This window comes from Eptatretus burgeri, chromosome 1, assembly GCF_056783735.1.
Source record: "Eptatretus burgeri isolate ZD-2024b chromosome 1, Ebu_testis_v1, whole genome shotgun sequence".
In the NCBI taxonomy this organism is placed as follows: domain Eukaryota; kingdom Metazoa; phylum Chordata; class Myxini; order Myxiniformes; family Myxinidae; genus Eptatretus; species Eptatretus burgeri.
The window spans coordinates 135,461,938-135,489,437 of NC_140961.1; the positions used below are offsets into that span (position 1 = coordinate 135,461,938).

The following is a 27,500-nucleotide window of genomic DNA, read 5'->3' on the forward strand; positions in this document are numbered from 1 at the left end:
TGTGCCTCTTCAAGGTTTGATATTAATCGGACAAGTGGTTCCCAAGTTATGGCCATTTATTTACCAAACCAATGACAGGACATGGTGCTATGACGTCACAATTAACGTAACAATTCTTTTTTTTTTTGCACGTCGGCCACGCACTAGTTTTTATAACTTGGTCAAAAATTATCACATAGTCTCATCCTTGACTTCTGAAACAATGTACATCGTCAAATAGCGCTCGTGAACCATCGTAGTCTTCAGACTTGTCACGATTTAGTTTTACTACAATTCAGGTTCAACTTACTGAGTATCAGCAATTGCCTGCACGTCGTCATGGCATTATGGAGGCACGAGAACAGGTACAAGCGTCGCCGGGTCTGGTCAGGACGATTACAAATTGTCCTTCATGTTGAACGACGGAGGAATTCAGAGTTGCGTAACGACGGACAGCGATGTAACGACCGACAAGGTTTAACGCGAAATCGAAACGAAAGACAAAAAGGGCATTTGAGGTTAACAACAAAAAAAAATGAAGGCGCTTGAGGCCTACCCACTTTGTAGTAAATCTCATCAACAACCTCGTGGTAGGTCTTCAACTCGTACAGCTCCACTTTGAAGTAAGGCGAGGAGAGGATGTTCGTCAGGATGAGCGTGTTTACATTCATCGTCTTTTCGTTTCCCCAAAGCGGGAGAACGTTGCCGCGGCCTGGTCCAGCCGCCATTTCGCACACTCAATCACCACCGCACCGGATCGGCTCGCTGGGGTGCACAGAGTCCAAACGTCAGGAAGAAAAAAAGAAATGTTTTTGGTCCAAACGAAGAAACGGAATATTATTTTTTTTATATATATATATATATATATATAACATATGTTGAAATAAGAAAGAAATAGCCGAAATACCTAAAACAATAGTTCTTAAAAAAAATCTCAGCGTCGTTCGCGTCTCCAGCTTGAAATGGCCGCGAATAGCAGCACTGCGCATGCGCGGAGGAGAAACGGCTTTGTTGTTGTTTTACGGTCGTTACTTCCTTTATTATTATTATTTTTTATTATTTTTTAATTTTTTATTTTCTCACACGCAGCACGTGGTTGCAAGTATCATCATTGCTTGGGAGCGCCGCTTGCCGTTGATGCAGTGCCTCCCCGTACTTTGGGGTGAGAATTTAGAATTTGTGCAGAGTGCCGGTGATGGCTCGCCTCTTTGCGAAAGATAGTGGAATCTTTATCAGCGGAGAAAGAAGTGAATGTTCTGAAATTCTGATTAAGTATGCATCCATGTGAGAGGAAGGGAAGGCGAAGGGTAGAGGGGGGAAAGGATAGGAGTGGAAGGAAGGGAAAGGGAAATATGACTGCAAACACAGCGAACAATTGAACGTTTTCACAACGTTGTGCTTTGGTTGTGGCAACGTGCAAACCGATGGCTTGTGTTATGTTATCACGACGTTATGGTACAACATTAACACAAACTTTAATATGGCAGCATTGATACCAATTAAACATAGGGCAATACCCCCCTGGGCACACAACCTGGATAAGACAACCAGTGACCCACTGGTAGGCATGGATGACCCAAAAAATATGTAAGGGAGAATACCATCGATGGCTTTTTTTTGATGCCATGAACAAACGTTGGTACATCACGAGTCATAAAGGTTGTGGTCAAGTTTCATCGAAATTGTGTGATTTTGGGGGTCAACCGCACCCCCTCTCCTTCCCCCCGTAAAACCTCTTAGACCCCAATTTTTTCTATTGTGATGAACAAACATTGGTACATCATGAGTGATGAAGGTTGTGGTCAAGTTTCATCGAAATTGTGTGTGTAGTTTCGGAGAAGAAAGCAAATACAAATTTTGAGGGGCACCACCCCATACACCCCCACATCTTGATTTTTGTAATGTCGTGAACAAACTTTGGTAGAATATGGGTGATAAAGGTCGTGGTCAACCTTAATCAAAATTTTGGTTTCAGACCAGGTCACTCTACCCTGGATATGCTGCTTCTGCTCTCCCAACAATGGTTGGAGGTCCTCAATGTCAGACATGAAATCAGAGCTATATCCCGAGACATATCATGTGCTTTTGACATGGTCTGGCACACTGCCCTGCTCAGTAAACTCTCTTCCTATGGTATCCAAGGCCGTCGCCACTCATGGCTCGCAGATTTCCTCTCCTGTCGCGGCCAACGTGTGGCCCTAAATGGAGTTCTTTCATCCCCTCTTCCTGTCCAGACTGGAGTTCCTCCAGGTAGCGTTCTGGGCCCTGTTCTTTTTCTAGTTTTCATCAATGATTTCTCCAACTCTGGAAAATCCTCTTTATCTCTTTGCTGATGAGTCCACCCTCTGCTGTACCATCTGTCATCCCTTCTTCATTCTCTGCAGATCTGGGTAAAATCACAACCTGGGCCAACACTTGGAATATGTCTTTCTATCCAGACAAATCTCACACTCTCATGATGTCTCCCCGAAAGGACTGTTTGGAAAACACCCCCATCTAGTTTTTCAAAAATCCGCTGGAAGAAGTCCATTCATTCAAGCTTCTGGGTCTCACTATCTGCTATGATCTCACTGGCGCTAGTCTGGTTCTCCGTCTGCTCGAGCGCGTGGTCTGATTCCATCTCGCTGGTGCTAGTCTGGTCCTCCGTCTGCTCAAGCGCGTGGTCTGATTCCATCTCGCTGGCGCTAGTCTGGTTCTCTGCCCTCGTCTCATCGCTGGCTCTGGGCTCGTCGCAGCGATCCCTCACCTCGTCTCACCGCCGCTGGATTCGGCTGCCCTGGTCCGTCTTTTGGCGACTGGAGCTCCAGGAAGTGGTGGACGACCAGCCGCACTCTCGCGGCCCAGGTAGCCAGCCACGTTCTCGTCCCTCAGCTCGACTTCCCTCCCAGCTGAAGGAATAATAAAGACCCTTGAGGTCCATCTCTTTTCTTTGGGTGTGTGTCTGTGTGTGGTCCTGTCTTGTTTAAGTAGCAACTGGTTAAGTGCTTTTGCTGTACATTATTTGCATTCTTTATAGTCGGTTTAACTCTGCCCTTTATGTGTTCCTTCCCCGATTATTGCAAATAAATATCCCTATATTTAAATATTTCAGCTCGTCTTTGTGCTTTCCTTCATTGGTTTAGCACGGTGCGTGTTGGTGGATTATAAAGGCCGTTGCTGCTGTAGATGTACCTTTGGACCGACGGGACCTCGGTAACCATCTGCTCGGGTTACGCATGGGTCGAGCACAGAAACGACTCATCCCGTTCGAGCCCCGTTGAGGGTGTGAATCCCTCTGTAGCTCGCCACGTGGGCCTCTTGGTATTTTGAAGTTTGACAAATAACCCTGTACCACGTGGTTGAATTATTGACGATTCATGATCCTGTAAGGGACCCGTACCTTCAGAGTTATCTGAGGGTAACGATCTGAATTCCGGGTGTTCGGTGGAGTCGACTCTATTGCTCCACCGAGCGGTCGTGCTTGTCGCCGACATCCGGCTCACACAAATTGGTGTCAGGAGTGGGATACGAACCCCCTCCGCCTCCATCAACAAAAGTTACAGGTTCGAATTCACAACAAATTGGTAGTCAGGAGTGCGATTCGGCTCCTCCGCCTCTGTAGAGAAATTCACGGGATTTGGACCAGGGGTGCGGAGCAACCCCCCCCCCCCGTGTCCCCCAAATTGCGAGCGATATTAAATTTCCGATAAAGCGATAGAGGTCGCAATTAGTGCGGTGGGAGTGGCGGCGCACGAGCGCCCCCTCAGTCAAATTTCCGCCTCGGTCCGTGGCGAATCGGCCTCGTCAGGGCCGTTTGACTGGGGCCGGTTGGGGGAGATATTACAAAGAATGGAAAACAAAATGGACGCAAATGCGCAACGGATGGACGCAAATGCGCAAGTTGCACAAGAAATGAAAGAAGAAATGCAGGGAATGCAAAACGAAATAAAAGCGGGTGCACAAAACATAAGGGATGAGATGAAGAGTGAGATGCGAACACAGCGGGGTGAGATGCAGAGCATGGGTTTGAGTCTCCAGGCAGGGCAAGAGGCAATGAGGGCAAACATAAAGGAGGTGAGTAGCGAAATGCGGACCGTGGGCGAGAAAATTACGGCACCACGTGGCGGAACGAGTGAGCCATGGGAGAGTGTAACGGCTGTCCGGACCACGATTGAGACGGGTGAGGCCGAGGGGACGAGCAGCGCCACAATCAAGGGGACGACGGAAGAATTAAATGAGGTGATGGAGACGCAGATAAAAGAGACAAAGGAAGAAACTAATGAACGCGAGGGGGCGACGGAAAAATTCACGGAGACACAAAGGGAGACGCAAGAGACAAAGGAGGGAACACCAGAGACGCGGGAGGTAGAACAGGAAAAGGTGAATGAAATACGGGGTAAAAAGGATAAAGAACACACACACACATAGAGTTAGGAGGGGACGATGAGGTTGAGCATGGGGAATGTTTCGTGACCCGGTGCAAGCAGAAGGATAGCCTCCTTCAGGAACAGAGGGAGAAAATACGCTCTCTCGAAGCAGATCGCGACGAGGTGAGTCCGGTCGGACCGAACGAGGTTGAACGGATGAGTGCTGTGAACGGGTACACGCGGAGCTTGGGGGTATGGAAACCCCGGGATTTCTTGAGTTGACACGATTACCCGATGTGATTGTCCCGGAGTGTGTGGGTGGTGCGGGTGTGTTGAAAGGTGAGTATAGCGTGAATGAAATTGAGTGCGTGAGTGGAAATGGACGGACCGATCCAGACGGGAGACGGGTGTGGCGAGCCTTCTGCGCCATGTAAAGTTATTTTGGTAACCGCACTGGTCCCGCGAGACGCCACGTACGAGGCCCATTCGGAATTTCGCGGACGGCCCTCACGTGCGCGACTGCATGGAGGGATTCCAGTGCGGGAACGTCCCGCGTTTCGAAAGAGACCGTCACGCGGATGGCTAAAATGGCGGCGAGGGTTGTTGGAATTCAGCAAACAGGGGTCCACATGCGAGCGCGTGTGCGAAGCTCCACGTGCTGCATGCCACGTGTTCTGTTCGCGGAGTGGGTTTTTGGGACGATACACTCGTGCTGGCCTGCGCGGGAAACCGCGCATTGCAGGTTCGGTGCACCAGTGACGTCATCGGCGCGGACCTCGCGGCGCGAGTTATGGGCGAACAGCACACGTTGGCTCGCGTGGGGAATCCCTCAAAGTCGAGCGCTTGACAGGGCGACAACAAGTCCTCGATTATCGGCCACCGGAAGGGACTAGTGAGTGAGCCGTCGACCGCCTCCATGGCAGTGCAAAAATAAAAAGCCTCTCCAAGTATACGCCCCAGCCAGGATGTGGCAAGCATCCTCGTTTGGGCAAAGGAAGCACTAGTTTAGCGGGATGGGTTTAGCTTAGTTAGACCGGCCTCCTGGGGGCGCTGAGCCATCCTCCATGGCACCCGTGGACTAGTTCGTGGGAATTTAGTTCAGATTTAGAATGGGAAATGGATTTTGGGAGACATGGACAGACATGGACTGTGTAGTGGGGATGTAGCTTAGCTACGTAGATTAAATGGAACATGCATGAGAATAAGGGATGACGAGGGAGCACGAGTTAGTTAGGGGAATTATTCAGCAGAATGGTAGTGTTGAGTGATGTGAGTAAATTGAGCCATGAGAAATGAAAAATTTATCATGAATGAATGTGGGTCAGTGGGCCCAAGTGTGTGAGTGGAGTGAATGTGGAATGATTGGTGCGAATGAATGAGAGGGGGGAGGAGAGAGTCCCACCCAAGTGACTCCGGGGTCAGTGTAATGTTAGTTAGTGGATTAGTTAAATTTACCAAAAGAAGGTCGTTTTGTTGTTGGTGTGGGAATAAGGCTCGAAACCCATTTGGAAGGGTGCAGGAGTCCATGGACCGGCTGGAAGCGTGGCTGTTAAAAGGTGAGTTTTGAGTAGAGGGCACGCCAGGCACGGAGAAGTCGGCCAGAGTAGGCCAAGGGTCCAAGGGACCGGGATAGTGTAGTGGGCACGGGGGACCCTCGGAAAGGGACCGGTAGCGCCAAAATGCAACGTGGGCATCGGAGGGGGGAAATGCCAGGAAGGGCAACCCCCCGCATTCATAGGGAGCAGGTAGGCTCAAAAACAGCCTCAGGGCCCGGGGGTGCCATAGTTCGAGTTTGGCAGAGGGGAAATTCCTGCCAGTTGAGCCATGCTGCCCAGCCATGAAATTGTGCAAGGGCATGAGTGAAAACTTGAGGGCTTGGCTCAAATTTATAATGGGACACCAACACAGGTGACGGGAATCATGGTTTTTAGAACCGATAGTTTAAAGTGACAGACGTTTTGGAAAAGCCCCGGGGTAGTTTAAAATTAATAAAAGATAGGATAGTTAGAAAAAAAGTATACCCCTTCGCACCATCCATCCCTTCACTTTCTGTAGGCCACTGGGACCCACCTGGGTAAGATGGCTGAAATTTGTGGGAGGCCATTCTGAGGCTTTGTTGGGCCTCAAGACAGGACATTCCTTATTCCCCTCTTCCTTATTCCCCTCCAAAAGGGATTTTAGGGGTTGGGAGTAGGCTAGGTTGATAGGATAGGTTAGCCGGACAAAGACAGAAAGGGGGTTAGGGAGACAAAATTATAAGGGGGAAAAAAGGGGGGGGGTAAATTTTGTTGTTTTGTGTTGCAAATTAAGGTAGGGGGTATGGACAGAGACAGGCAAAGGCGATAGGTTGGGGGGAGACTGTGGGGTAGGTCCAAGCCTATTGCCCGAGCGGCCGGCACTACCACACTCCCTCCACAAACCTCATGGAACCAGACCAGAGGCCGGCCAGCTTCACATGACGGCCTGTGTTTGTGCTCCATCTTTTGGTCCGCATTGCCTTGCCTTGCCATACCTTGTTTGCCTGCCTCTGCCATGACCCCATGCCTGCTACCCTCTTTGCATTGCCCCTGTGTTCAGCATCTCAACCATGTGCGCCAGGACCATCGCCAAGTGTGTTTGCCAATACTGCCCTGTAGGCAGCCACACCACGAGGACTGCGTTGTGCAGCCCGTGCATCGTTGTTTGTTCATCTCCATCCATTCTCCTGTGCCAGAGACTGCGTTTGAGCCGCAGAACTGTTGACGTTGCAATGACTTTTTCTCTTCCACAGATCACAGGTCCTGGGCCATGGTTAGTGTAAATATTAGTTAAGATTGTAAATAGGTTTAACCCACCAGTTGCCTGACGTAGCGCCGGCAATTGTAGTTAAGTTGTCCGTGTGAGTCTGTTATTTAGTTACGCAGTGCATTAGGTTATTTATTTTTGGGACATGTGTAAAAAAAATGTCGCACTCAGGGATCCGCAGGTAAAACATACTAGGGGAGAACTTATACATGCTGGTCACACGAAAATTTGACGACTCGGGACGAGTCTGTAATAAGGGGAGGTGGTAGTGTTAAGAATTTGGAAGCCTTGTGCACACAGACAGACAGCCGTTTCCTATAGCTCAGTTTTATCGGTATATGTGTGTTTCTAGTCAGGGTCCTATCCCGAGTCTGGTGGGAATTGGATGTTCATGCGCTGCAGAGTTATTTTGATAGTTAGGATTTTTATAACAACAACAACAATACCGACGCATCTGCCTTCGCTTCCTTCCACCATCCTCCACTGGCACCGTTGCACAAGTGCGTTTCAGCACGTACGTGGGCGGAGTTCACAAGGACCTGACGTCTCTCTCGCCCAATCTGGGGGATGCGAGTGAGGTTGCGGACGGTCGACCAACAGGCGCAGGCCACGCATGAGCGGACCGCGCCCGAGAAGAGGACGAAGGAACGGAGAACAAATAATTACGCTCTGTCTGCTCGAGTGCGTGGTCTGATTCCATCTCGCTGGCGCTAGTCTGGTTCTCCGTCTGCTCGAGTGCGTGGTCTGATTCCATCTCGCTGGTGCGAGTCTTGTTCTCTGCCCTCATCTCGTCGCTGGCGTGGTCTGGTTCTCTGCCCTCGTCTCGTCACTGGCTCTGGGCTTGTCGCAGCGATCCCTCACCTCATCTCGCCGCCGCTGGATTCGGCTGTCCTGGTCCGTCTTTTGGCGACTGGAGCTCCGGGAAGGGGTGGACGACCAGCCGCGCGCTCGCGGCCCAGGTAGCCAGCCACGTTCTCGTCTCTCAGCTCGACTTCCCTCCGAGCTGAAGGAATAATAAAGACCCTTGAGGTCCATCTCTTTTCTTTGGGTGTGTGTCTGTGTGTGGTCCTGTCTTGTTTAAGTAGCAACTGGTTAAGTGCTTTTGCTGTACATTATTTGCATTCTTTATAGTCGGTTTAAGTCTGCCCTTTATGTGTTCCTTCCCCGATGATTGCAAATAAATATCCCTATTGTTAAATGTTTCAGCTCGTCTTTGTCCTTTCCTTCATTGATTTAGCAGGCCACGCATGAGCGGACCGCGCCCAAGAAGAGGACGAAGGAACGGAGAACAAATAATTACGCTCTGTCTGCTCGAGCGCGTGATCTGATTCCATCTCGCTGGCGCAAGTCTGGTTCTCCAAAAGTGGATTAATGTTGGTGAATTAAAAAGGCCGTTGCTGCTGTCGATGTACATTTGGACCGACGGGACCTCGGTAACCATCTGCTCGGGTTATGCATGGGTCGAGCACAGAAACGACTCGTCCCATTCGAGCCCTGTCGAGGGTGTGAATCCCTCGGTAGCTCGCCACGTGGGCCTCTTGGTATGTTGAAGGTTGGCAAATAACCCTGTATCACGTGGTTGAATTATTGACGATTCACAGTCCTGTAAGGGACCCGTACCTTCGGAGTTATCCGAGGGTAACGATCTGAATTCCGGGTGTTCGGTGGAGTCGACTCTACTGCTCCACCTAGCGGTCGTGCTCGTCACCAATACCCGGCTCACAACAATATATATATATATATATATATATATATATATATATATATATATATATATATATATATATATCCTGTATATACAGGGTGTCCCAAAAAAATATACAACTTTTCATCTGCAAAGAGGATGGTCATAACTTATATTTTAAAAAAATATATATGGCTGGATAGAAAGCTGAAAGGTTGAAGTTTATTGTACCAATGTCAAAATTGCCACCAAAATTTAAATTTTGGTAGAGAACCGTCGTTTTCTTTTAGACCACATGTTCGACATAGGCTCCACTTTGTCCGATCACTGTCTGCAAATGCGTTGTCATGTTCTCCATCACTTTGGGAAACGTTTCCTGAGGAATGTTCTGGATTTCTCGGTGGACGTTTTCCTTCAGCTGATCAAGAGTCTGAAGTCTAGGGTTTCCATAGATCCTGTCCTTGAGATCCCCCCACAAGAAGAAGTCTGGAGGAGTAAGGTCAGGGGAATATGGTGGTCACTCAACGTCTTAGTAGAGGGAGATAAAGCGGCCCTCAAAATGTTGGTTGAGAAAACGCCTCGTTTCCCTGGCTGTATCGGGCGGTGCCCCATCCTGCTGGAACCACTGGGTTCTCATCTGGATCAGGTTGTTTCTCCTACGGGCCTGAGTACGTAGCTCTGGCAGATAGAATTCCTGAATCATTTCACGACAGTTCCTCTGGTTTACCGTGCAAGTGCGTCGCTGGTCATCTTCAAAGAAGTATGGACAAATTATCCCAGACCAACCAACCGCCACCCACATGGTGACTTTGAGAACAAATCGAGGCACCAGCTCAGTTGATGCATTACCAGGATTTTCACTTCCCCAGTGCCGAAAGTTTTGCTTGTTTACCTCCCCGGACAAGTGAGCATGGCATTCGTCCGTCATGTGAAGTTTTTTGAGGAAGTCTGCATTTTCCTCCAACTTTCCTGAGAACCAATTTGCAAAGTCTAGTCGTTTGCATTTCTGTTGATCAGTCAGCACCGTTTCCGTTTGAGTTTTGTATGGAAACGCATGAATGTCATGGCGAGGGATCCTTTGAACGGTGCTCTTATTAATGTTTGTCTCAGCAGAAAGTCGTCGAATAGATTTTTTGAGACTCTGAACGACCGCCTGTCTCACCATTTCCACATTTTCTTCACTACGACCTGTCCTCTACCGACCACTGTGACCCTTGTGAAGGTCACCGATGGTTCCCACATGAGTAAACTTTGCGATGGTGCACTTTTTGTCCGAAAGTTTGGTGCATGGCGCAAGTGGATACCGAAATGTCTCGATTAAAGACGTTGCACCTGTATGACACTTTTCGTCTGGTGCCAAAGTTCAACAATTTTCGTCCGTTGTTGTATGGTCATTCTTGGCATTTTTCTGGTGCTTGCTTGGTATCAAAATAAACTTCAGGGTCTCTGCAACAAGAAATGAAGCATTAGTGACAAAATTACTTCTTTTGTAGGATCAAACGAAGTATTTTAAAAGTTGTATATTTTTTTGGGACACCATATATATATATATATATATATATATATATATATATATATATATATATATGTTTCCATATATTGTTGTGGGCCGGGTTTCGGCGATGAGCACGACGGCTAGGTGGAGCAGTCGAGTCGGCTCCACCGAACACCCGGAATTTATAGGTCATCACCCCAGATAACTCCGGAGCCGATGGGTCCCTTATCGGACCGAAGATCGCCAATAGGTCGACCGCGTGGCATAGGGTCGATTGCCAATTTCAAGTTATCTAAATACCCACGTCGTCCAAACTACCGGGGAAATTCACACTCGGCGGAGCTCGAGCGGAACGAGCCAGTAGCGTGCTCGAACCGTGCATAACCTGAGCAGATGGTTACTGAGGTAGGTCAGTCCAAATGCACAATTTACCCTTGCTACTTCTCAACATGCACCGTGCTAAACCAAAGAAAGAAACACAAAAACGAGCTGAAACATTTAACAGGGGATTTATTTCTAATGGGGGGAAGAGGGGAGCACGCAAGGAGCAGAGTTATCCGACAAAAAGAAGAAATGCAAATAATGTACAAGTGAAGAGTACTTAACAATTCCTACTTACAGACGGGGCCACACACAGATACACACCCAAAGAAAAGAGATGGACCTCAACGGTCTTTATTGAAGACCTCCAGTTCGAGGACAGGAGAGCTAGAGACCAGAGCCTTCTCTGGACCTTCCCGCCTCATGCGGTCTTCGAAGTCTTGGGTCGGCGGGACTCAAACCCGCAGCTCGATGCCAATGCAAACACCGGGTATGGAGGGCAGCGTCGGGATGACCAGACCAGCCTCGAGATGAGACGAGGTCAGCGCCAGCGACGCGATGAGGCCAGACCAGTATAGAGAGATCGATCCGAGAGCCAGACCACACGCTCGAGCTGACGGAGAACCAGACTACTCGCTCGAGCAGACGGGGCGCAATTATTTGTTCTCTCTTTCCTAGTCCTTCTTGGGCACGGTCCGCTCCTGCGTGGCCTGCTCTCATTGGGCAGACCGCGTGTTACGGCTCTGCCTCCTTGCAAAGGACCGCCCTTCCAACAGGAAGTTGAGTAACAGTATCCCGCGCCAGCTTCCCATTGGCCGAACGCCTCGGCTTTTCGAGCGTGTCGCTCATTGGGCGCAAAATGACGCATTTTCTTATTTGGCCCCAGGCTAGAACGAAACGCTTCATGAGCGCGCCTCAAGCAGACAATGCCTCGAGCAGAGTGTTGTTATTGGCGTTGTTGATGTAAAAATCCTAGCTATAAAAATAACTCCGCAGCGCATGAACATCCAATTCCCACTAGACTAGGGACAGGACCCCAACTAGAAGCACACACTTACCGATACAACTGAGCTATAGATGACGGCTGTCTGTCTGTGTGCACAAGGCTTCCAAATTCGTTACAATATATATATATATATATATATATATATATATATATATATATATATATATATATATATATATATATACATATATATATATACATGTACATATATATATATATATATATATATATATATATATATATATATATATATATACATGTACATATATATATATATATATATACATGTACATATATATATATATATATATATATATATATATATATATATATATATATATATACATGTACATATATATATATATACATATATATATATATATATATATATATATATATATATATATATATATATATATATATATATATATATATATATATATATATATATATATATATATATATATATATATATATATATATATATATATATATATATATATATATATATATATATATATATATTATAATACCACGATTGCACACTACAAACTCAGCTCGCCGTCACACGATCCCTATGAAATTGCTGTGGCACTTAGCGGACATGCCGACAATGTTTGGGAAGTCTTGGCGTTCCATAGTACCACTTGCATTTTGCACAATGCGTATTTTTGTCATTCCCCGTGTACGGTCTGTTGTCTGCTACCAGCTACGTTGTACTGCTATCTCGTGCATGTGCACGGGTATCGCTAGTGTATATATATATATATATACTTTCGTCGACCCTTTTAACGCTTTTCAGACATGTAGACTTTTTAAGATCCTTTGAACAATTTAAGACCATTTGGACACTTCAGCCCCATTGTTTCTTTCACCTTTGGAACCATTTAGCCCCATGGACCTATGTTGACCCATTAGACCCTTATAAGACTCTTAAAACACGTTAAACACCTGAGACCCTATCTTCCGCTTCGATCTGTTGAAGAAAACTCACTCACAGGTTCTTTTAACAATTTATGTTAACAGAGTTGAATCACTCAGAACATATGTTTGGAGGGAGGCACCTCATCAATGGTGGAGTCCTCTCTGATTAGGTGCCAAAGAGTGTTCCTTTATATACACTCAAGCAAACAATGAAGCAATGAGACGATTTGAGCAAGACAAGATAAGATCTGCTTGTGGAGCAAAATTCGAAGCACAAAGATCTTTTTCAACATTCAATGATAAAATACACAGCTGCGTGTGAGGGGTTAATGACCACTTCAGCACTTTCCAGAAAAGAGCAACGTATTGGAGCTAAATATATATATTTATTTTTCAATATAAAGCAAACCAGAATACAAAACCTATTTAATCATGTAACTAAGTAGTTCTTGTCAATTCAATTAATACATAAATCATTGTTAATTTATAGAACACAAATAAAATTAATATTCCCAACAGGGTCTTCTCAATTATAGCATGTCACATAGGTTTTAATGGGCAGAATATTTTCATTTTATCAAATTAGCTACAACTGAAAATGTTTCATCTTTGAGGTCCAAAAATGCTTTAAGAACATATAAAAGGTTGTAACTAATTCCCTGACACGATTTCACATTCCACGTAGCTTCTAATGAAACCCATCTACATCACTAAGCGTTAAACTTACACTGATATAAGTTTAATTAAAACAGAAGGCAAAAGAAGCTTATAAATGTCAATTAATTGCTGCTCATTTATAAACTTAGACTTTTGCATTGCAAAGGCAAAGCCCATTGAAGTAGCCTCACAAAACCAAGAAAACATCTTATCTCGCAAAACCATGCATCTTGCAAGAGCACCCAGGCTTCACAGTTTCTCATGAGATCAACTTTCATCATGTTTTCACTGTCTTGGTCAAATTCATATACTGTGTTTTGACTTGCAATTATTACCTTCGCATTCTGCGAAAGGTTATGTTTTGGTCGGCGTGTATTTATTTATTACCTTCGCATTCTGCGAAAGGTTATGTTTTGGTCGGCGTGTATTTATTAATTAATTAATTTATTTATTTATTTGTAATCTTGTGATTCGTATAACTCAAAAAGTATTACACCGAATTGCATGAAATTTGGTGGGATGATTGGTTATTAGCCAGGAAGCATTCGATTAGATTTTGGGATCGTTCGGGTCATAGGTCAAGGTCAAGGTCACGAAAAGGTCAAAATCATCTCTTTACGATAACACGGTCAAATTTTATTCAATTTGCATGCAACTAACGCCAAAATGTTCAGAATTCAACGCCTCATCTTGTGCTATGCAATATGACACAATGACGCCCATACTCTTGTTACCGGTTCTGGGCCAAAGGTCAGGGGGGTCACGACCTTGAAAAATATGCGGTTTTTGTCAAAACGCGGTCAATTCTTGTCCGCTTTACATGAACCCAGCACCAAAATATTCAGAATTTAATGCCCAATCTTGTGACACAATGACGTCATAACACATGTCACCGGTTGGGGTAAAATGTCGGGGGGGGGCGGTCACGCCCTTGAAAAATATGTGGTTTTCGGCATAACTCAGTCAATTCTTATTCGATTTGCATGAAACCAGCATCAAACGAGATTACCTTCTCTTGTTGAAACGCTGTATTCACCGAGCTTGCGAGTGAAGACTCGCCAAAACGACGTGAGTTGATTGTTGTTTAGTCCGTAGCTCCCGAAAGTCGGGGGGGGGTCATAACATTATAGATATGTGGTTTGTGTCATAAGACCATTCATATGAAACCAGTTCCCCACACTCATACCAAGAACAAAAAAGTAGTGGCGGCGAAGCTATGCGCTCTATGAGTGCCCGTTCTAGTTACCTTCGCATTCTGCGAAAGGTTATGTTTTGGTCGGCGTGTATTTATTTATTTATTTATTTATTTGTAACCTTGTGATTCGTATAACTCAAAAAGTATTAAACCGAATTGCATGAAATTTGGTGGGATGATTGGTTATTAGCCCGGAAGCATTCGTTTAGATTTTGGGATCGTTGGGGTCAAAGGTCAAGGTCAAGGTCAAGGTCACGAAAAGGTCAAAATCGTCTTTTTACGATAACACGGTCAATTTTTATTCATTTTGCATGCAACTAACGCCAAAATGTTCAGAATTCAACGCCTCATCTTGTGATATGCAATATGACACAATGACGCCCATACTCTTGTTACCGGTTAGGGGTCAAAGGTCAGGGGGGTCACGACCTTGAAAACAAGATTACCTTCTCTTGTTGAAACGTTGTATTCACCGAGCTTGCGAGTGAAGACTCGCCAAAACGACGTGAGTTGATTGTTGTTTAGTCCGTAGCCCCCAAAAGTCAGGGGGGGGGTCATGACATTATAGATATGTGGTTTGTGTCATAAGACCATTCATATGAAACCAGTTCCCCACACTCATACCAAGAACAAAAAAAGTAGTGGCGGCAAAGGTATGCGCTCTATGAGTGCCCGTTCTAGTTTTTAATGTTTTTGATTTTAAAACCACTTCCATGGATCCCTTTGGACTCTTTTTGACTTTGTAAGACCCTTAAGCCACTTTAGACCCCTTAGAAAAAAAGAGAAAAATTGCCCTGAAAATAGTTTTTGACGTTTTTTTGTGCACCATTCACGTCGCATCAAAAGTTGCAATGACGAATCAAAACTGATATTCCAAAGCAAAACTGATGTTGAAAAATGAAACTGAAATGACTGATTGATGGATGAAAACCCAGAATGAAATGCTGTGAGAAATACTGACAGGAAATTGCTGAAAGCAAAGCTATGGGGATTGTAGAGAGAGAGAGAGAGAGAGAGAGAGAGAGAGAGAGAGAGAGAGAGAGAGAGAGAGAGAGAGAGAGAGAGAGAGAGAGAGAGAGAGAGAGAGAGGAGGCAGGTTGGGGACTGAATAAGTGATGTGGAGAGGGATAGATGCCTGTCGGTGGTCGGTTGACATGGAAAGAACTTCGGTGATATTCCGTCAAGTGGTAGGCTCAAAACTTGCCTAAATCCATTTCCCAGCCTGACTTTCGTAATATCACCCTCACTCCAAGCAAGACTTCAGAGGTACAACAAGCATGAATTTGAAATCTTCGCTGGTGGAATGGAACGAGGTCATCAAGGTTAACAGCTCCACCCACTGCGATATATCCTCACTGAATATTTACACTGAATTCCTGTTTCTTCCAATACACACTAATTTGAGGTGAGACGTCTGCAAATCAGTCAGTGACGGGTACCCTGCTGGTTTGAAATAATTTTGAAAAATAACCATAACAAGAAGACATTTCTGATTTATTTCTTGTGTCGACATGAATAATGTTCTTATAGTTTTTAGAGCAATTGAAAAAGAAAAGTCAACTAATCAGTTATGGAAATTAGGCTTTATCATAATACATGGTAATGGTGTCCCATACGAAACAATTTGACGAACATTTTTCAAGTTTTTTTTTTTCTGAACGTTTCTTTCATTGACTAATGTGACTTTCAGAAGTTCTAATTTATGTATTACAGGTATTAACTACTGCAATTAATGGTCAAAATATAATTTATCATTCATTACATAATTAATTTTTAAATGATTCCATATGGGACAAAGGAATTGCGTATAGGACAATCTATAGCTATCAATGAACCCTTTGACCAATTTAGTTAAAGTGGCTTTTTGGGGGTCGGGGTGACTTCTGTTTACATTTGACCCTACTGTCACTATATACTGCCCGAAAGTATGAATATGAATCATGGAGTGATCAATAGACATAATAAGGAAATTTTTGGCCAATTATGGTTACTCTATCTAAAAAATTTGGTGTATGAGAGGTGATCGAAGTTTGAGCAACTTTCAAACTGAAAGTGATTTTTGGAGAAAAAATACGCTAAATAAGGCATTTTTTTGCATAAAAACCAGGTTTATTGTATTGATCCATGCAAAAATTATGTTAGCAATGTCCAAGCATGATAAATACTCGTAATGTCTTTATTGGTTTACAAAGGAATTAATGACAGAAGATAGTTTATCGGAATTGTTCAATTGCTACTAGATTGCAAAAGTAATATATTTACTCTTCAACTGTAGTAAATTGTAATGGTCATGGTGTCTATCAATTGAACACATGAAAGTATTGCCCTGAAGTTTTGTAACGTAAATTGTCAATGATTGCATCCTGATAGAGTTTTCATTGTATCTTTCGGGTTTTTCATCTATCTCCACCTGCAATGCTAAATCAACTGTTGAAGCAAGACAAGTCATTCTTATCTCGCCTTCCACAGCTTGGTGTCAGAAGTGGGATGCTCTGGATGGAGATAAGAACCTGAGAAACCACCAGGCTGACTAACCGACTGATTGTCTTCATGTGCCGCTGTCAAGAACATCAATGGTGGAGGGTGGTGAAGTGCTGGAGGCCCTGTCTAAGGAGTTAGGGACCCTTAGGCTGAAAGTACGCAAACAAGAGGAGGCCTTGAATTCCCAACCATACCAGCCTCTTGCGTTGACGACTGGCAGCCAATTCACCAGATTCAAGGACAAACCAGTTCATGACTGATATTCCTCTTGAGGAGTGGATAACTGACTTAAAGTGTACAGCTCGTGCTTGAAAATTGAGGGATGAGGTGTTTGACATTTTACTGTGTGAACATTTGGCCAGATGAGCTTGGCAAGAAATTTTGGTGAGAAGCAAGGATGTTAGAAAGTCGCCAGACAAAATCATTAAGATTTTGAGAAAAGTATTTAGTGGTGGGGGGCTTTTATTATCAGCTCACTCTCGCTTTTACTCATACCGCCATCAACAGACTCAGGATTTGGTGACTTTCCCTCGATCTCATTGAACTGTACGACAAAATCGTTGAGGTCTGCCAAAATCGTTGGTGGCCATCACATGTGTGAGCCAGTTTTTAAGGGTAAGCTGTTGAAAACTGTAACAAGTAAGGTACATCAAAGGGAGATGCGTTGTTTGTACAGAGAGCAGCCAAACCTTTCATTTTCGGACCTCCGAGATGCCGTGATTGACTGGCTGGGAGATACCACCCAAAATGACGCAAATAAACTGCTGTTCAAGAATGTAGGGTTGCGACAGACACCTTGAAGTGACAGGAAAACATCATTGCCAAGCAACAACATCAGACATATTGTTGTGGGCCGGGGTTCGGCGGCGATAAAAGACCACCAGGGGGAGCAGTAGAGCCGTCTCCCACCGAACACACTGAATTTAGGCCGTGACTCCTGGACAACTCCGAAAGGTCACAGGTCACTTAAAGGACCATGGTCGCCCATATTTCGACGGCGTGAGGTATGGTCCAGTTGTCTAATCCAATTTACCTAAGTACTCACGCCGTCTAACTACCGGGGAAGTCACACCCTCGGCCGACTTTGTCCGAACTGAGTCGCTGTTACCGACTCGGATCCAGCGGAACCGAGCAGAAGTTACCAAAGTCGCGCTGGACCAAATTAACAATTTACGGCACAAATGGCCTCCCTAATTCTCAATAAGCACCATGCTAAGCCAATGAAAGAAAGCACAGACAAGGAGCTGGTACATTTAACAATTGGGGTTTATTTATAATAATTGGGAGGGAGACACAGAGCAGACATAATCACGACTATCAGAAATGCAATTTAACAATGTACAAGGCACTTAAACAATTGCTACTTATAGACTGGGCCCACAGACACACACACACCCAAAAGAAATGAGGCCAGTTGGGCACCTTTCCGCCTTGTGCGGTCTGGTCGAGACGAGCTGGTTCGGGGGGGAGAGGGGACTTGAACCCACACCTTCATCGCCGCACCAAGCACCAGGGACCGTGCTCTCCAACCAGCCACGCACCAATGAACCAAGACCAAGGAGAAGACCAGAGACGTCGATGACCCAGGACCAGACGAACCAGCCAGCACCAAGACCCGCGACCCCCCAGGACCAGCGCTGCGGAGCCTGGCGTTCCTTTATTTATTTCTTGTGCGGGGTGAGAAAATCGCCATCTGAGGAATCTCAACCCTCATTGGCCGGGGTGTCGTGGGAAAGTCGCCCTCTGTGGCAATCTCAACCCTCATTGGCCGGGTGTCGTGGGAAAGTCGCCCCCTGTGGCAATCTCAACCCTCATTGGCTGGGGTGTCTTGGGAAAGTCACCCTCTGTAGGAATCTCAACCCTCATTGGCCGGGGTGTCGTGGAAAAGTCACCCTCTGTAGGAATCTCAACCCTCATTGGCCAGGGTGTCGTGGGAAAGTCGCCCTCGATGGCAATCTCAACCCTCATTGGCCGGAATGTCATGGGAAAGTCACCCTCTGTAGGAATCTCAACCCTCATTGGCCGGGGTGTCGTGGAAAAGTTACCCTCTGTAGGAATCTCAACCCTCATTGGCCGGGGTGTCATGGGAAAGTCACCCTCTGTAGGAATCTCAACCCTCATTGGCCTGGGTGTCGTGGGAAAGTCGCCCTCGATGGCAATCTCAACCCTCATTGGCCGGAATGTCATGGGAAAGTCGCCCTCTGCAGGAATCTCAACCCTCATTGGCTGGGGTGTCGTGGGAAAGTCGCCCTCTGTGGCAATCTCAACCCTCATTGGCCGGGGTGTCGTGGGAAAGTTGCCCTCTGTAGGAATCTCAACCCTCATTGGCCGGGGTGTCGTGGGAAAGTCGCCCTCTGTGGCAATCTCAACCCTCATTGGCCGGGGTGTCGTGGGAAAGTCACCCTCTGTGGCAATCTCAACCCTCATTGGCCGGGGTGTCGTGGGAAAGTCACCCTCTGTGGCAATCTCAACCCTCATTGGCCGGGGTGTCGTGGGAAAGTCACCCTCTGTGGCAATCTCCACCCTCATTGGCCAGGGTGTCATGGGAAAGTCGCCCTCTGTGGCAATCTCCACCCTCATTGGCCGGGGTGTCGTGGGAATGTCGCCCTCTGTGGAAATCTCAACCCTCATTGGCCGGGGTGTCGTGGGAAAGTCGCCCTCGATGGCAATCTCAACCCTCATTGGCCGGAGTGTCATGGGAAAGTCGCCCTCTGTAGGAATCTCAACCCTCATTGGCCGGGGTGTCGTGGGAAATCGCTCTCTGTGGCAATCTCAACCCTCATTGGCCGGGGTATCGTGGGAAAGTCACCCTCTGTGGCAATCTCCACCCTCATTGGCCGGGGTGTCATGGGAAAGTCGCCCTCTGTGGCAATCTCCACCCTCATTGGCCGGGGTGTCGTGGGAATGTCTCCCTCTGTGGAAATCTCAACCCTCATTGGCCGGGGTGTCGTGGGAAATCGCTCTCTGTGGCAATCTCAACCCTCATTGGCCGGGGTGTCGTGGGAAAGTCACCCTCTGTAGGAGTCTCAACCCTCATTGGCCGGGGTGTCGTGGGAAAGTTGCCCTCTGTGGCAATCTCAACCCTCATTGGCCGGGGTCTCATGGGAAAGTCGCCCTCTGTGGCAATCTCCACCCTCATTGGCCGGGGTGTCGTGGGAAAGTCGCCCTCTGTGGCAATCTCCACCCTCATTGGCCGGGGTGTCGTGGGAAAGTCGCCCTCTGTGGCAATCCCAACCCTCTTTGGCCGGGGTGTCATGGGAAAGTCGCCCTCTGTAGGAATCTCAACCCTCATTGGCCAGGGTGTTATGGGAAAGTCGCCCTCTGTGGCAATCCCAACCCTCTTTGGCCGGGGTGTCGTGGGAAAGTCACCCTCCGTAGGAGCCTCAACCCTCATTGGCCGGGGTGTCGTGGGGAAGTCACCCTCTGTACGTGATTGGACAAGGGACACGCCCCTGCCTTTCTGGGCAGAGTCTCGATCTGAGGCGATGGAAATCTCCGCCCACGTACGTGGCTGGACACGTGTGTGTAATGGCGCGATGTGCGAAGTGAAGGAGTGATGGTTTCGGTTGGCTGGAGGCTCGATTTGTATTGCAAAAACCCTGACTAATAAAGTAACTCGCAGCGCACACATGTAATTCCCATTAGACACAGGTCGGGGGCCTTAACTATAAACACATACTTATCGAGATAACTAAGCTTGGGGACTGCTGTCTGTTTGTGTGCAAATGGCTTCCAAATCCGTAACAATATGACTTATTTGCTGGGCTGAAGGAGGCCAAGGAAAGGAAATCTCGTTCTTGTTGGTCCTGTGGCGAAATCGAACACTTTTGGCATAACTGTCCAACCAATAAGTTAAACTACTTGAGCCTGTAGTGGTGAACCATGCTGCACGCACTGGTGACTGATGTGATTGGTTCAATTCTTAACAGAATGGTGGGACATGACAAAATGTTGGATGTCGGTGGTGTGAAGCTCCATTGTTTAATCGATACTACCGCCCAAGTTTCAACCATTACAGAAACTTTCTATCGGTAATACTTGGATAAGCTTGAATTGATGAATGTGGGCAACCGGATTCATGTTACTGCCACAAATGTACTAGATATTCCCTATATAGGCTGTCACATTAAATGCAAAGGTTTTTTTGGCAACAAGTGGGCAATCTTGGTTTCTTAGTTTTAAAAGATGTTGTAGATCCGGCTATGTACCATCGTAAAATAGTTGTTCCTGGTGTTTTGGGGTCAAATGCCTTGAGCGACATTAAAATGATTGTTGACAAATTCTCATAACATGAGCAAAGATGTTAGAAACTTAATCGCATTGCATGAGGAAGTTGCGGCCATTTGTATTAGAGACAGTATCAAAGTTTGGGTTGCCAGACAAAAGCCAGTTCTCATTCCAGCATGTTCTCTTTAGGTTATACAAGGCAGTAGTCCATCCTCAAAACTGCCCTATATAGCTATCATCGAAGAGATATCTCCCTTTACCTGGAGGATTAGTTGTTGGACGTAATATTGCTCTGGTTGACAGTACTGTAACAGTTCCTCTCCAGGTTGCTAACTTCAATGACAGACGTTTACATGGATCCAAAAACACCTGTCAGACTCCTTCACCATGCCGAAGTTGTACCAACTATCAATGTCGTGAATGTCAGCAGTCATGAAGTAAGAGTGTCTGAAACTCAACCGTCTGAGAACTGTGCGCTAAATAACTTGTTTGCTCGTATGAACATCACTGACAACTTAATACCATCTAATGAACTGAAAATAAATAAAGTCCTCATCAAGCATTCTAACACCTTCAGTAAACATGATGATGACATTGGGTACTGTGACACCATAAAAATATAAGGTCCTGACAACTGATGACATTCCTGTTAGAGTAAGTACCGCACCGCAGCGGTTTACCAAGTCAGTGGCAAGAGGTTAGAGACTATCTAAACAAAAAAAATCTCTGGACAGTGGTGTCATTAGGGAGTCGTCAAGTCTGTATTCTTCGCCGGTCGTTTTGGCTAAAAGGGGGACAAAATTAGTTTGTTATGACTATTGTGCCCTTAATTAAAAAAACCCATAAAGATGCGAACACACTCTAACACATGGAGGACGCTCTCACAGTTCTGAAAGGTGTCCAATATTTTTGGAGTTTGGACCTTGCCCATGGCTTCAACCAGATTACTGTATCTGAAGAGGACACAGATAAGACTGCTTTTCGCATAGGTACTGATGGTTTGTACGAGTACCTAAGAATGCCCTTTGGTTTAACTGGGACTCCATGAACTTTCATGCATTTCATGGACAACATGGAATGACGACGTTGTTCTTATGAGACTTTCAAAATTCAATCTGAAAGGAAAGCCTGAAAAGTGTCAACTCTTGAAAGAACAGTTAAGATACCTTGGCCATCAATTTTTAGAAAAAAGATATCTCCCCTAACACTGATAAAATAAGTACTGTGACAAAGTGGCATGCACCAAAAAAAAGAGCCTGAGCAATGAGGTTTTCTGGATATGGCCGGATATTATCGCAAGTTTTTACCTGGCTTTTAGAAAATAGAAGCCCCTCTTCACTCTCTGCTACAAGGCATTCAACCTGGAAGGAAAGTCAAGCGGAAAGCTAGTATTGGATGTGATATGAAGGCTTGGGATAGTTCCTGTGATGAGGCTTTTCAGGAACTGAAGTGGAAACTTACCATGGCACCAGTCCTTGGACAGCCTAACTTTACCAGACCATCAATTATTGAAGTCAGCACTAGTCACAATGGTTTAGGAGCGGTATTGTCACAGGAATAGGAAGTTGGCAAATTAGTACTTAACTACTCAGGCTGATCATTGAGGCCCAGTGAGAGGAATATGGAAAATTACAGCAGCTTCAAGTTGGAACTCGTTGCTTTGAAGTGGGTTGTCACGAAAAAGTTTTGACACCTCTTGTTTGGTGCGGAATGTATTGTCTATACCATTGGTCCCCAACCTGCGGCCCGCGGAGCCCTATACTGTGGCCAGTGAGGACTTTCCAATGAAAACACATTTCCATGTAGCAATTTTAAAGGGGTTTTCACAATGCCACTGCCGGCCACTGCCGGCCGGCACCGTGACCTGAAAAGCCTTACACAATGCCGCTGCCGGCCACTGCCGCTTACCGCCGGGAGGAATCAAATCAATTAGATTTTATCTTGCGGCAGAATTTAAAATTAATTACATTTAATAAAAAAATTAAAATTAAAAATGCATCAAGTTTCTCATTGACTCTGAAAATGTTTCTCAGTATCAAGTTTCTAAATAAAATGCATCAATTTTTTTCTGGCTCCCAACATCCTTGGGAGTAGTGAATGCGGCCCGTGGGATCAAAAGGTTGGGGACCACAGGTCTACACAGATAACAACCCACCTAGCTACGTTCAGACTTCAGCAAAACTTGGTGCTGTGAAGACTCGTTGGGTTGGTGAATTTTCTCAATTGAACCTGACCATCCGACATCGTTCGGGCAAGAAGAACCAAAATGCTGACTCACTCAGTCGGAAAGTTGGACAGGAGAAAGAAGTTTCAAGACTGGAAAGTATAACTGCAGCAGCCCTAAAACTTCTTGCCAAGTCCACCTTTTCCCTGCAGAGTTAAAGATCCAAGTGCAGACAGATGTTACCACTGTCGGCTTTGAACATGCAGCAGTCATACCAATATGGCAAGACCCACTATCATCTACACTTGATACCATCAGTGACAACTCTAAACATTGCCAAGTTACAAGCCAATGGTGTAGACATTGGGAGGTTCTTTAATTTCTGGGACCAGAGAAAATGTCCATCTCTCAGAACTGTCAAATGTGAAAGTCCGAAAACATGGAAGTTACTTAAGAGCTGCGAGCCTGAAAGTGTATATGGCAGTGGAAAATGATGGTAAATGATGTAATGGAGAATAAGGGAGAAAGAAAAAACTAAAAGTCAGGTGGTGTTGCCTCAGAAACTGCTATCAAGAGTTTTAAAGTTTGGCCACAATGAAAGCGGACACCAGTGTTCTGATCGGACTTACCAAATCCTACAAACTAGATGTTTTTGGCCAGGCATGGCCAAGGACATAAATTAATACTGCACTAATTGTGAACGGTGTATATGAGGCAAACATGGTCCCAGTGTCTGGCCAACGTTTGGAACATCTCGGCTGTGCCGAGATTCAGTAACCACGTGGTATGATTGTGTATGATGCTGGGCAAATTAAACACCTATATCCGGTTGAGGTTTAATTCCTGCTCAACCACATTCTTGGCTGTCTGGGAGTGTGGAGTTTTACATTGTGCACTCATTTGGACACGAGGTGGTGAATGAGGGTGAGGACACAGGGTTGGAAGCTGTATCGGGCATCTAGTATTGATCACCGGGAACGGCCCTAGACACGATTCTTCTGGGGAATTTCGGTACAAGATCCTTATTAATATTGTTGGCCCAGGATCGGGGAGAGAAGACCATGATAGGGGCGGGGGGGGGGGTGGGAAGCTATCTGGGGTTCCCAACAAACTCTCCAGAATCGCAGGCCTTCGTACATGGATAACTCTGTGACATGACGGGTCGCTAGTCGACCGTGAATGCCAATAACTCAACCACTTGACCGAGGGTCCTCCGTCTAAACCGGTTACCTAGTTAATCACGTGATCTAATTACCGGGGGACATGCCTTCAGTATGCCTTGTCCAAACCGGGTCACCTTACCGGGTCAGATGCAGCTGAGCGACACTGCCAAGGACGTACTGGATAGAAGAACGGATCGTTGGGAATAAAGTCCTGGCTACGCTAGGATACGGACCATGCTGGATCTATGAAAGAAAAGACAAAAATGAGCTGGGAACATTTCCACACAATCATTTATTACAGACAGGCGAGGAAGAGCATGTGGCACAATGAATTGATTTATTGTTGTGTGTCAGCAGGGACAGAAAGGAATTTGTGAGGTGCGACACCCAGGCAAGCAATTTACAAAGCAGACACAGAGCAGACTTATACCGATATATCTTTGACAATCTTAACTTAAAGCTAGGACTGACACCATTACATACACACATACAAACAAAACCCAATAAAGAGGAGTTAATTTGAAGAAAGGAGAGGAGATGAGGCTAACAATCTCGTAATAACTTGCATGGTTGACCGACCATGCTACCCTGCACGTCTTGGGGAGGGGGGAGGGATGCTCCGCTGAGCGATCCCTCTTTGAGAGTTGGCACGTCATCTCCTGCTTGGCTATGATGCCGGCGAAGCGCGTGCACCGATCCAGAGAAAGGGTGAGGCCGTCTGACGTGAGGAAGGACTTCAGGTGGAGCCTGGTGAGTGGATTGTGCCAGCGGTGAGAGGCAGTCGGAATCAGGTGGGTGGGTGGAACCAGCGGCGAATGTAGAGATTTAGCTTTTGTGGCAAGGCGAGTACTGAATGGCTTTGCGATCGACTTTTATAAGATCCATCATGCAGGGTGGGGGCGTTGACCAGAAGTGAGGCGTCGTCATCAGAATCGGGAGCACCCATTGGACCCTGGCCACTGTGTGACCCGGCCACTACGGCCGGAAGCGGCCTTATTTTATATCTGGCGAGACATGGCTGAGCTGCAGAATCGTCTCACTCCGAACCCCACGATATGAATCGCCTTGCACCGAACTCCTGGGCCGTGCTCCGGCGACTGGCCAAGGGCCGCGTCAGCCCTGCATGCCCGCTTAGGCACTCCCGGCGCACTGCGGTTGGCGCTGATCAAAGCGTTTGCTTCGTCCGTATGCCATGTGGCCCGAGCGATCCGGGCCATGCAGCATGCTTCTTCTTAGTGATGGCTGCATCGAGGCGGAGGTGTGAGAAGATCTCTGCTGTCTGCGGGAGATATTTGTGGCCACAGTGGCGAGCCTCACAGAGAGAGAGACAGAGAGACAGAGAGACAGAGAGAGAGAGAGAGAGAGAGAGAGAGAGAGAGAGAGAGAGAGAGAGAGAGAGAGAGAGAGAGAGAGAGAGAGAGAGAGAGAGAGACAGGGCATATAGAGAGAGAGAGAGAGAGAGAGAGAGAGAGAGAGAGAGAGAGAGAGAGAGAGAGAGAGAGAGAGAGAGAGAGAGAGAGAGAGAGAGAGAGAGAGAGAGAGAGAGAGAGAGAGAGAGAGAGAGAGAGAGAGAGAGAGAGAGAGAGAGAGAGAGAGAGAGAGAGAGAGAGAGAGAGAGAGAGAGAGAGAGAGAGAGAGAGAGAGAGAGAGAGAGAGAGAGAGAGAGAGAGAGAGAGAGAGAGAGAGAGAGAGAGAGAGAGAGAGAGAGAGAGAGAGAGAGAGAGAGAGAGAGAGAGAGAGAGAGAGAGAGAGAGAGAGAGAGAGAGAGAGAGAGAGAGAGAGAGAGAGAGAGAGAGAGAGAGAGAGAGAGAGAGAGAGAGAGAGAGAGAGAGAGAGAGAGAGAGAGAGAGAGAGAGAGAGAGAGAGAGAGAGAGAGAGAGAGAGAGAGAGAGAGAGAGAGAGAGAGAGAGAGAGAGAGAGAGAGAGAGAGAGAGAGAGAGAGAGAGAGAGAGAGAGAGAGAGAGAGAGAGAGAGAGAGAGAGAGAGAGAGAGAGAGAGAGAGAGAGAGAGAGAGAGAGAGAGAGAGAGAGAGAGAGAGAGAGAGAGAGAGAGAGAGAGAGAGAGAGAGAGAGAGAGACAGGGCAGAGAGAGAGAGAGAGAGAGAGAGAGAGAGAGAGAGAGAGAGAGAGAGAGAGAGAGAGAGAGAGAGAGAGAGAGAGAGAGAGAGAGAGAGAGAGAGAGAGAGAGAGAGAGAGAGAGAGAGAGAGAGAGACAGAGAGAGAGAGAGAGAGAGAGAGAGAGAGAGAGAGAGAGAGAGAGAGAGAGAGAGAGAGAGAGAGAGAGAGAGACAGGGCATATAGAGAGAGAGAGAGAGAGAGAGAGAGAGAGAGAGAGAGAGAGAGAGAGAGAGAGAGAGAGAGAGAGAGAGAGAGACAGGGCATAGAGAGAGAGAGAGAGAGAGAGAGAGAGAGAGAGAGAGAGAGAGAGAGAGAGAGAGAGAGAGAGAGAGAGAGAGAGAGAGAGAGAGAGAGAGAGAGAGAGAGAGAGAGAGAGAGAGAGAGAGAGAGAGAGAGAGAGAGAGAGAGAGAGAGAGAGAGAGAGAGAGAGAGAGAGAGAGAGAGAGAGAGAGAGAGAGAGAGAGAGAGAGAGAGAGAGAGAGAGAGAGAGAGAGAGAGAGAGAGAGAGAGAGAGAGAGAGAGAGAGAGAGAGAGAGAGAGAGAGAGAGAGAGAGAGAGAGAGAGAGAGAGAGAGAGAGAGAGAGAGAGAGAGAGAGAGAGAGAGAGAGAGAGAGAGAGAGAGAGAGAGAGAGAGAGAGAGAGAGAGAGAGAGAGAGAGAGAGAGAGAGAGAGAGAGAGAGAGAGAGAGGTGGGATAAGGGTGAGAGAGGCAGAGGAGTGAGAGAGAGAGAGAGAGAGAGAGAGAGAGAGAGAGAGAGAGAGAGAGAGAGAGAGAGAGAGAGAGAGAGAGAGAGAGAGAGAGAGAGAGAGAGAGAGAGGTGGGATAAGGGTGAGAGAGGCAGAGAGAGTGAGAGAGAGAGAGAGAGAGAGAGAGAGAGAGAGAGAGAGAGAGAGAGAGAGAGAGAGAGAGAGAGAGAGAGAGAGAGAGAGAGAGAGAGAGAGAGAGAGAGAGAGAGAG

The 27,500-nt window shown here is 46.5% G+C and overlaps 2 protein-coding genes and 1 long non-coding RNA gene across 11 annotated transcripts in view; 1 reads left to right on the top strand and 2 right to left on the bottom strand.

The window, feature by feature from the left end:
- The window catches only part of LOC147035500 (uncharacterized), a 59,352-nt gene extending 58,356 nt beyond the window's left edge, over positions 1-996 (bottom strand). For 2 of the 9 annotated variants that reach the window (XM_085899468.1, XM_085899447.1), the window contains exon 1: positions 540-745. Coding sequence is in view for 5 of the 9 variants with exons in the window: in XM_085899374.1 (XP_085755500.1) it covers positions 536-707 (172 nt within the window). In the remaining 4 variants the exon portion in view is untranslated. Of the gene's footprint in view, positions 1-535; positions 746-886 lie in introns of those variants that run through there. The other 7 variants (XM_085899400.1, XM_085899410.1, XM_085899391.1 and 4 more) reach the window with 6 other exon arrangements.
- Positions 997-1,074: 78 nt separating this feature from the next.
- Positions 1,075-22,147, top strand: LOC147035501 (uncharacterized). The gene is made up of 3 exons (XM_085880251.1): positions 1,075-1,141; positions 16,861-19,765; positions 22,043-22,147. The coding sequence occupies exons 2-3, from the start codon at positions 18,821-18,823 to the stop codon at positions 22,145-22,147; spliced, it is 1,050 nt and encodes a 349-aa protein (XP_085736377.1). The 5' UTR covers positions 1,075-1,141; positions 16,861-18,820.
- Positions 9,662-27,500, bottom strand: part of LOC147035502 (uncharacterized) — a 20,171-nt gene continuing 2,332 nt past the window's right edge. Inside the window, exons 2-3 of the long non-coding RNA XR_015062659.1 lie at positions 24,566-24,669; positions 9,662-10,239 (exon numbers count right to left, since the gene is read on the bottom strand). This is a non-coding gene — a long non-coding RNA (uncharacterized LOC147035502). The remainder of the gene's footprint in view (positions 10,240-24,565; positions 24,670-27,500) is intronic.

Bases quoted from the DNA above. Each gene is read 5' to 3' on its own strand.
- LOC147035501 (XM_085880251.1), top strand. From the start codon at position 18,821: ATGGCAATCTCAACCCTCATTGGCCGGAATGTCATGGGAAAGTCACCC. The intron at 19,766-22,042 runs GTGTCGTGGGAA...GGCTTCAACCAG, and splicing joins CTCCACCCTCATTGGCCGGG to ATTACTGTATCTGAAGAGGA.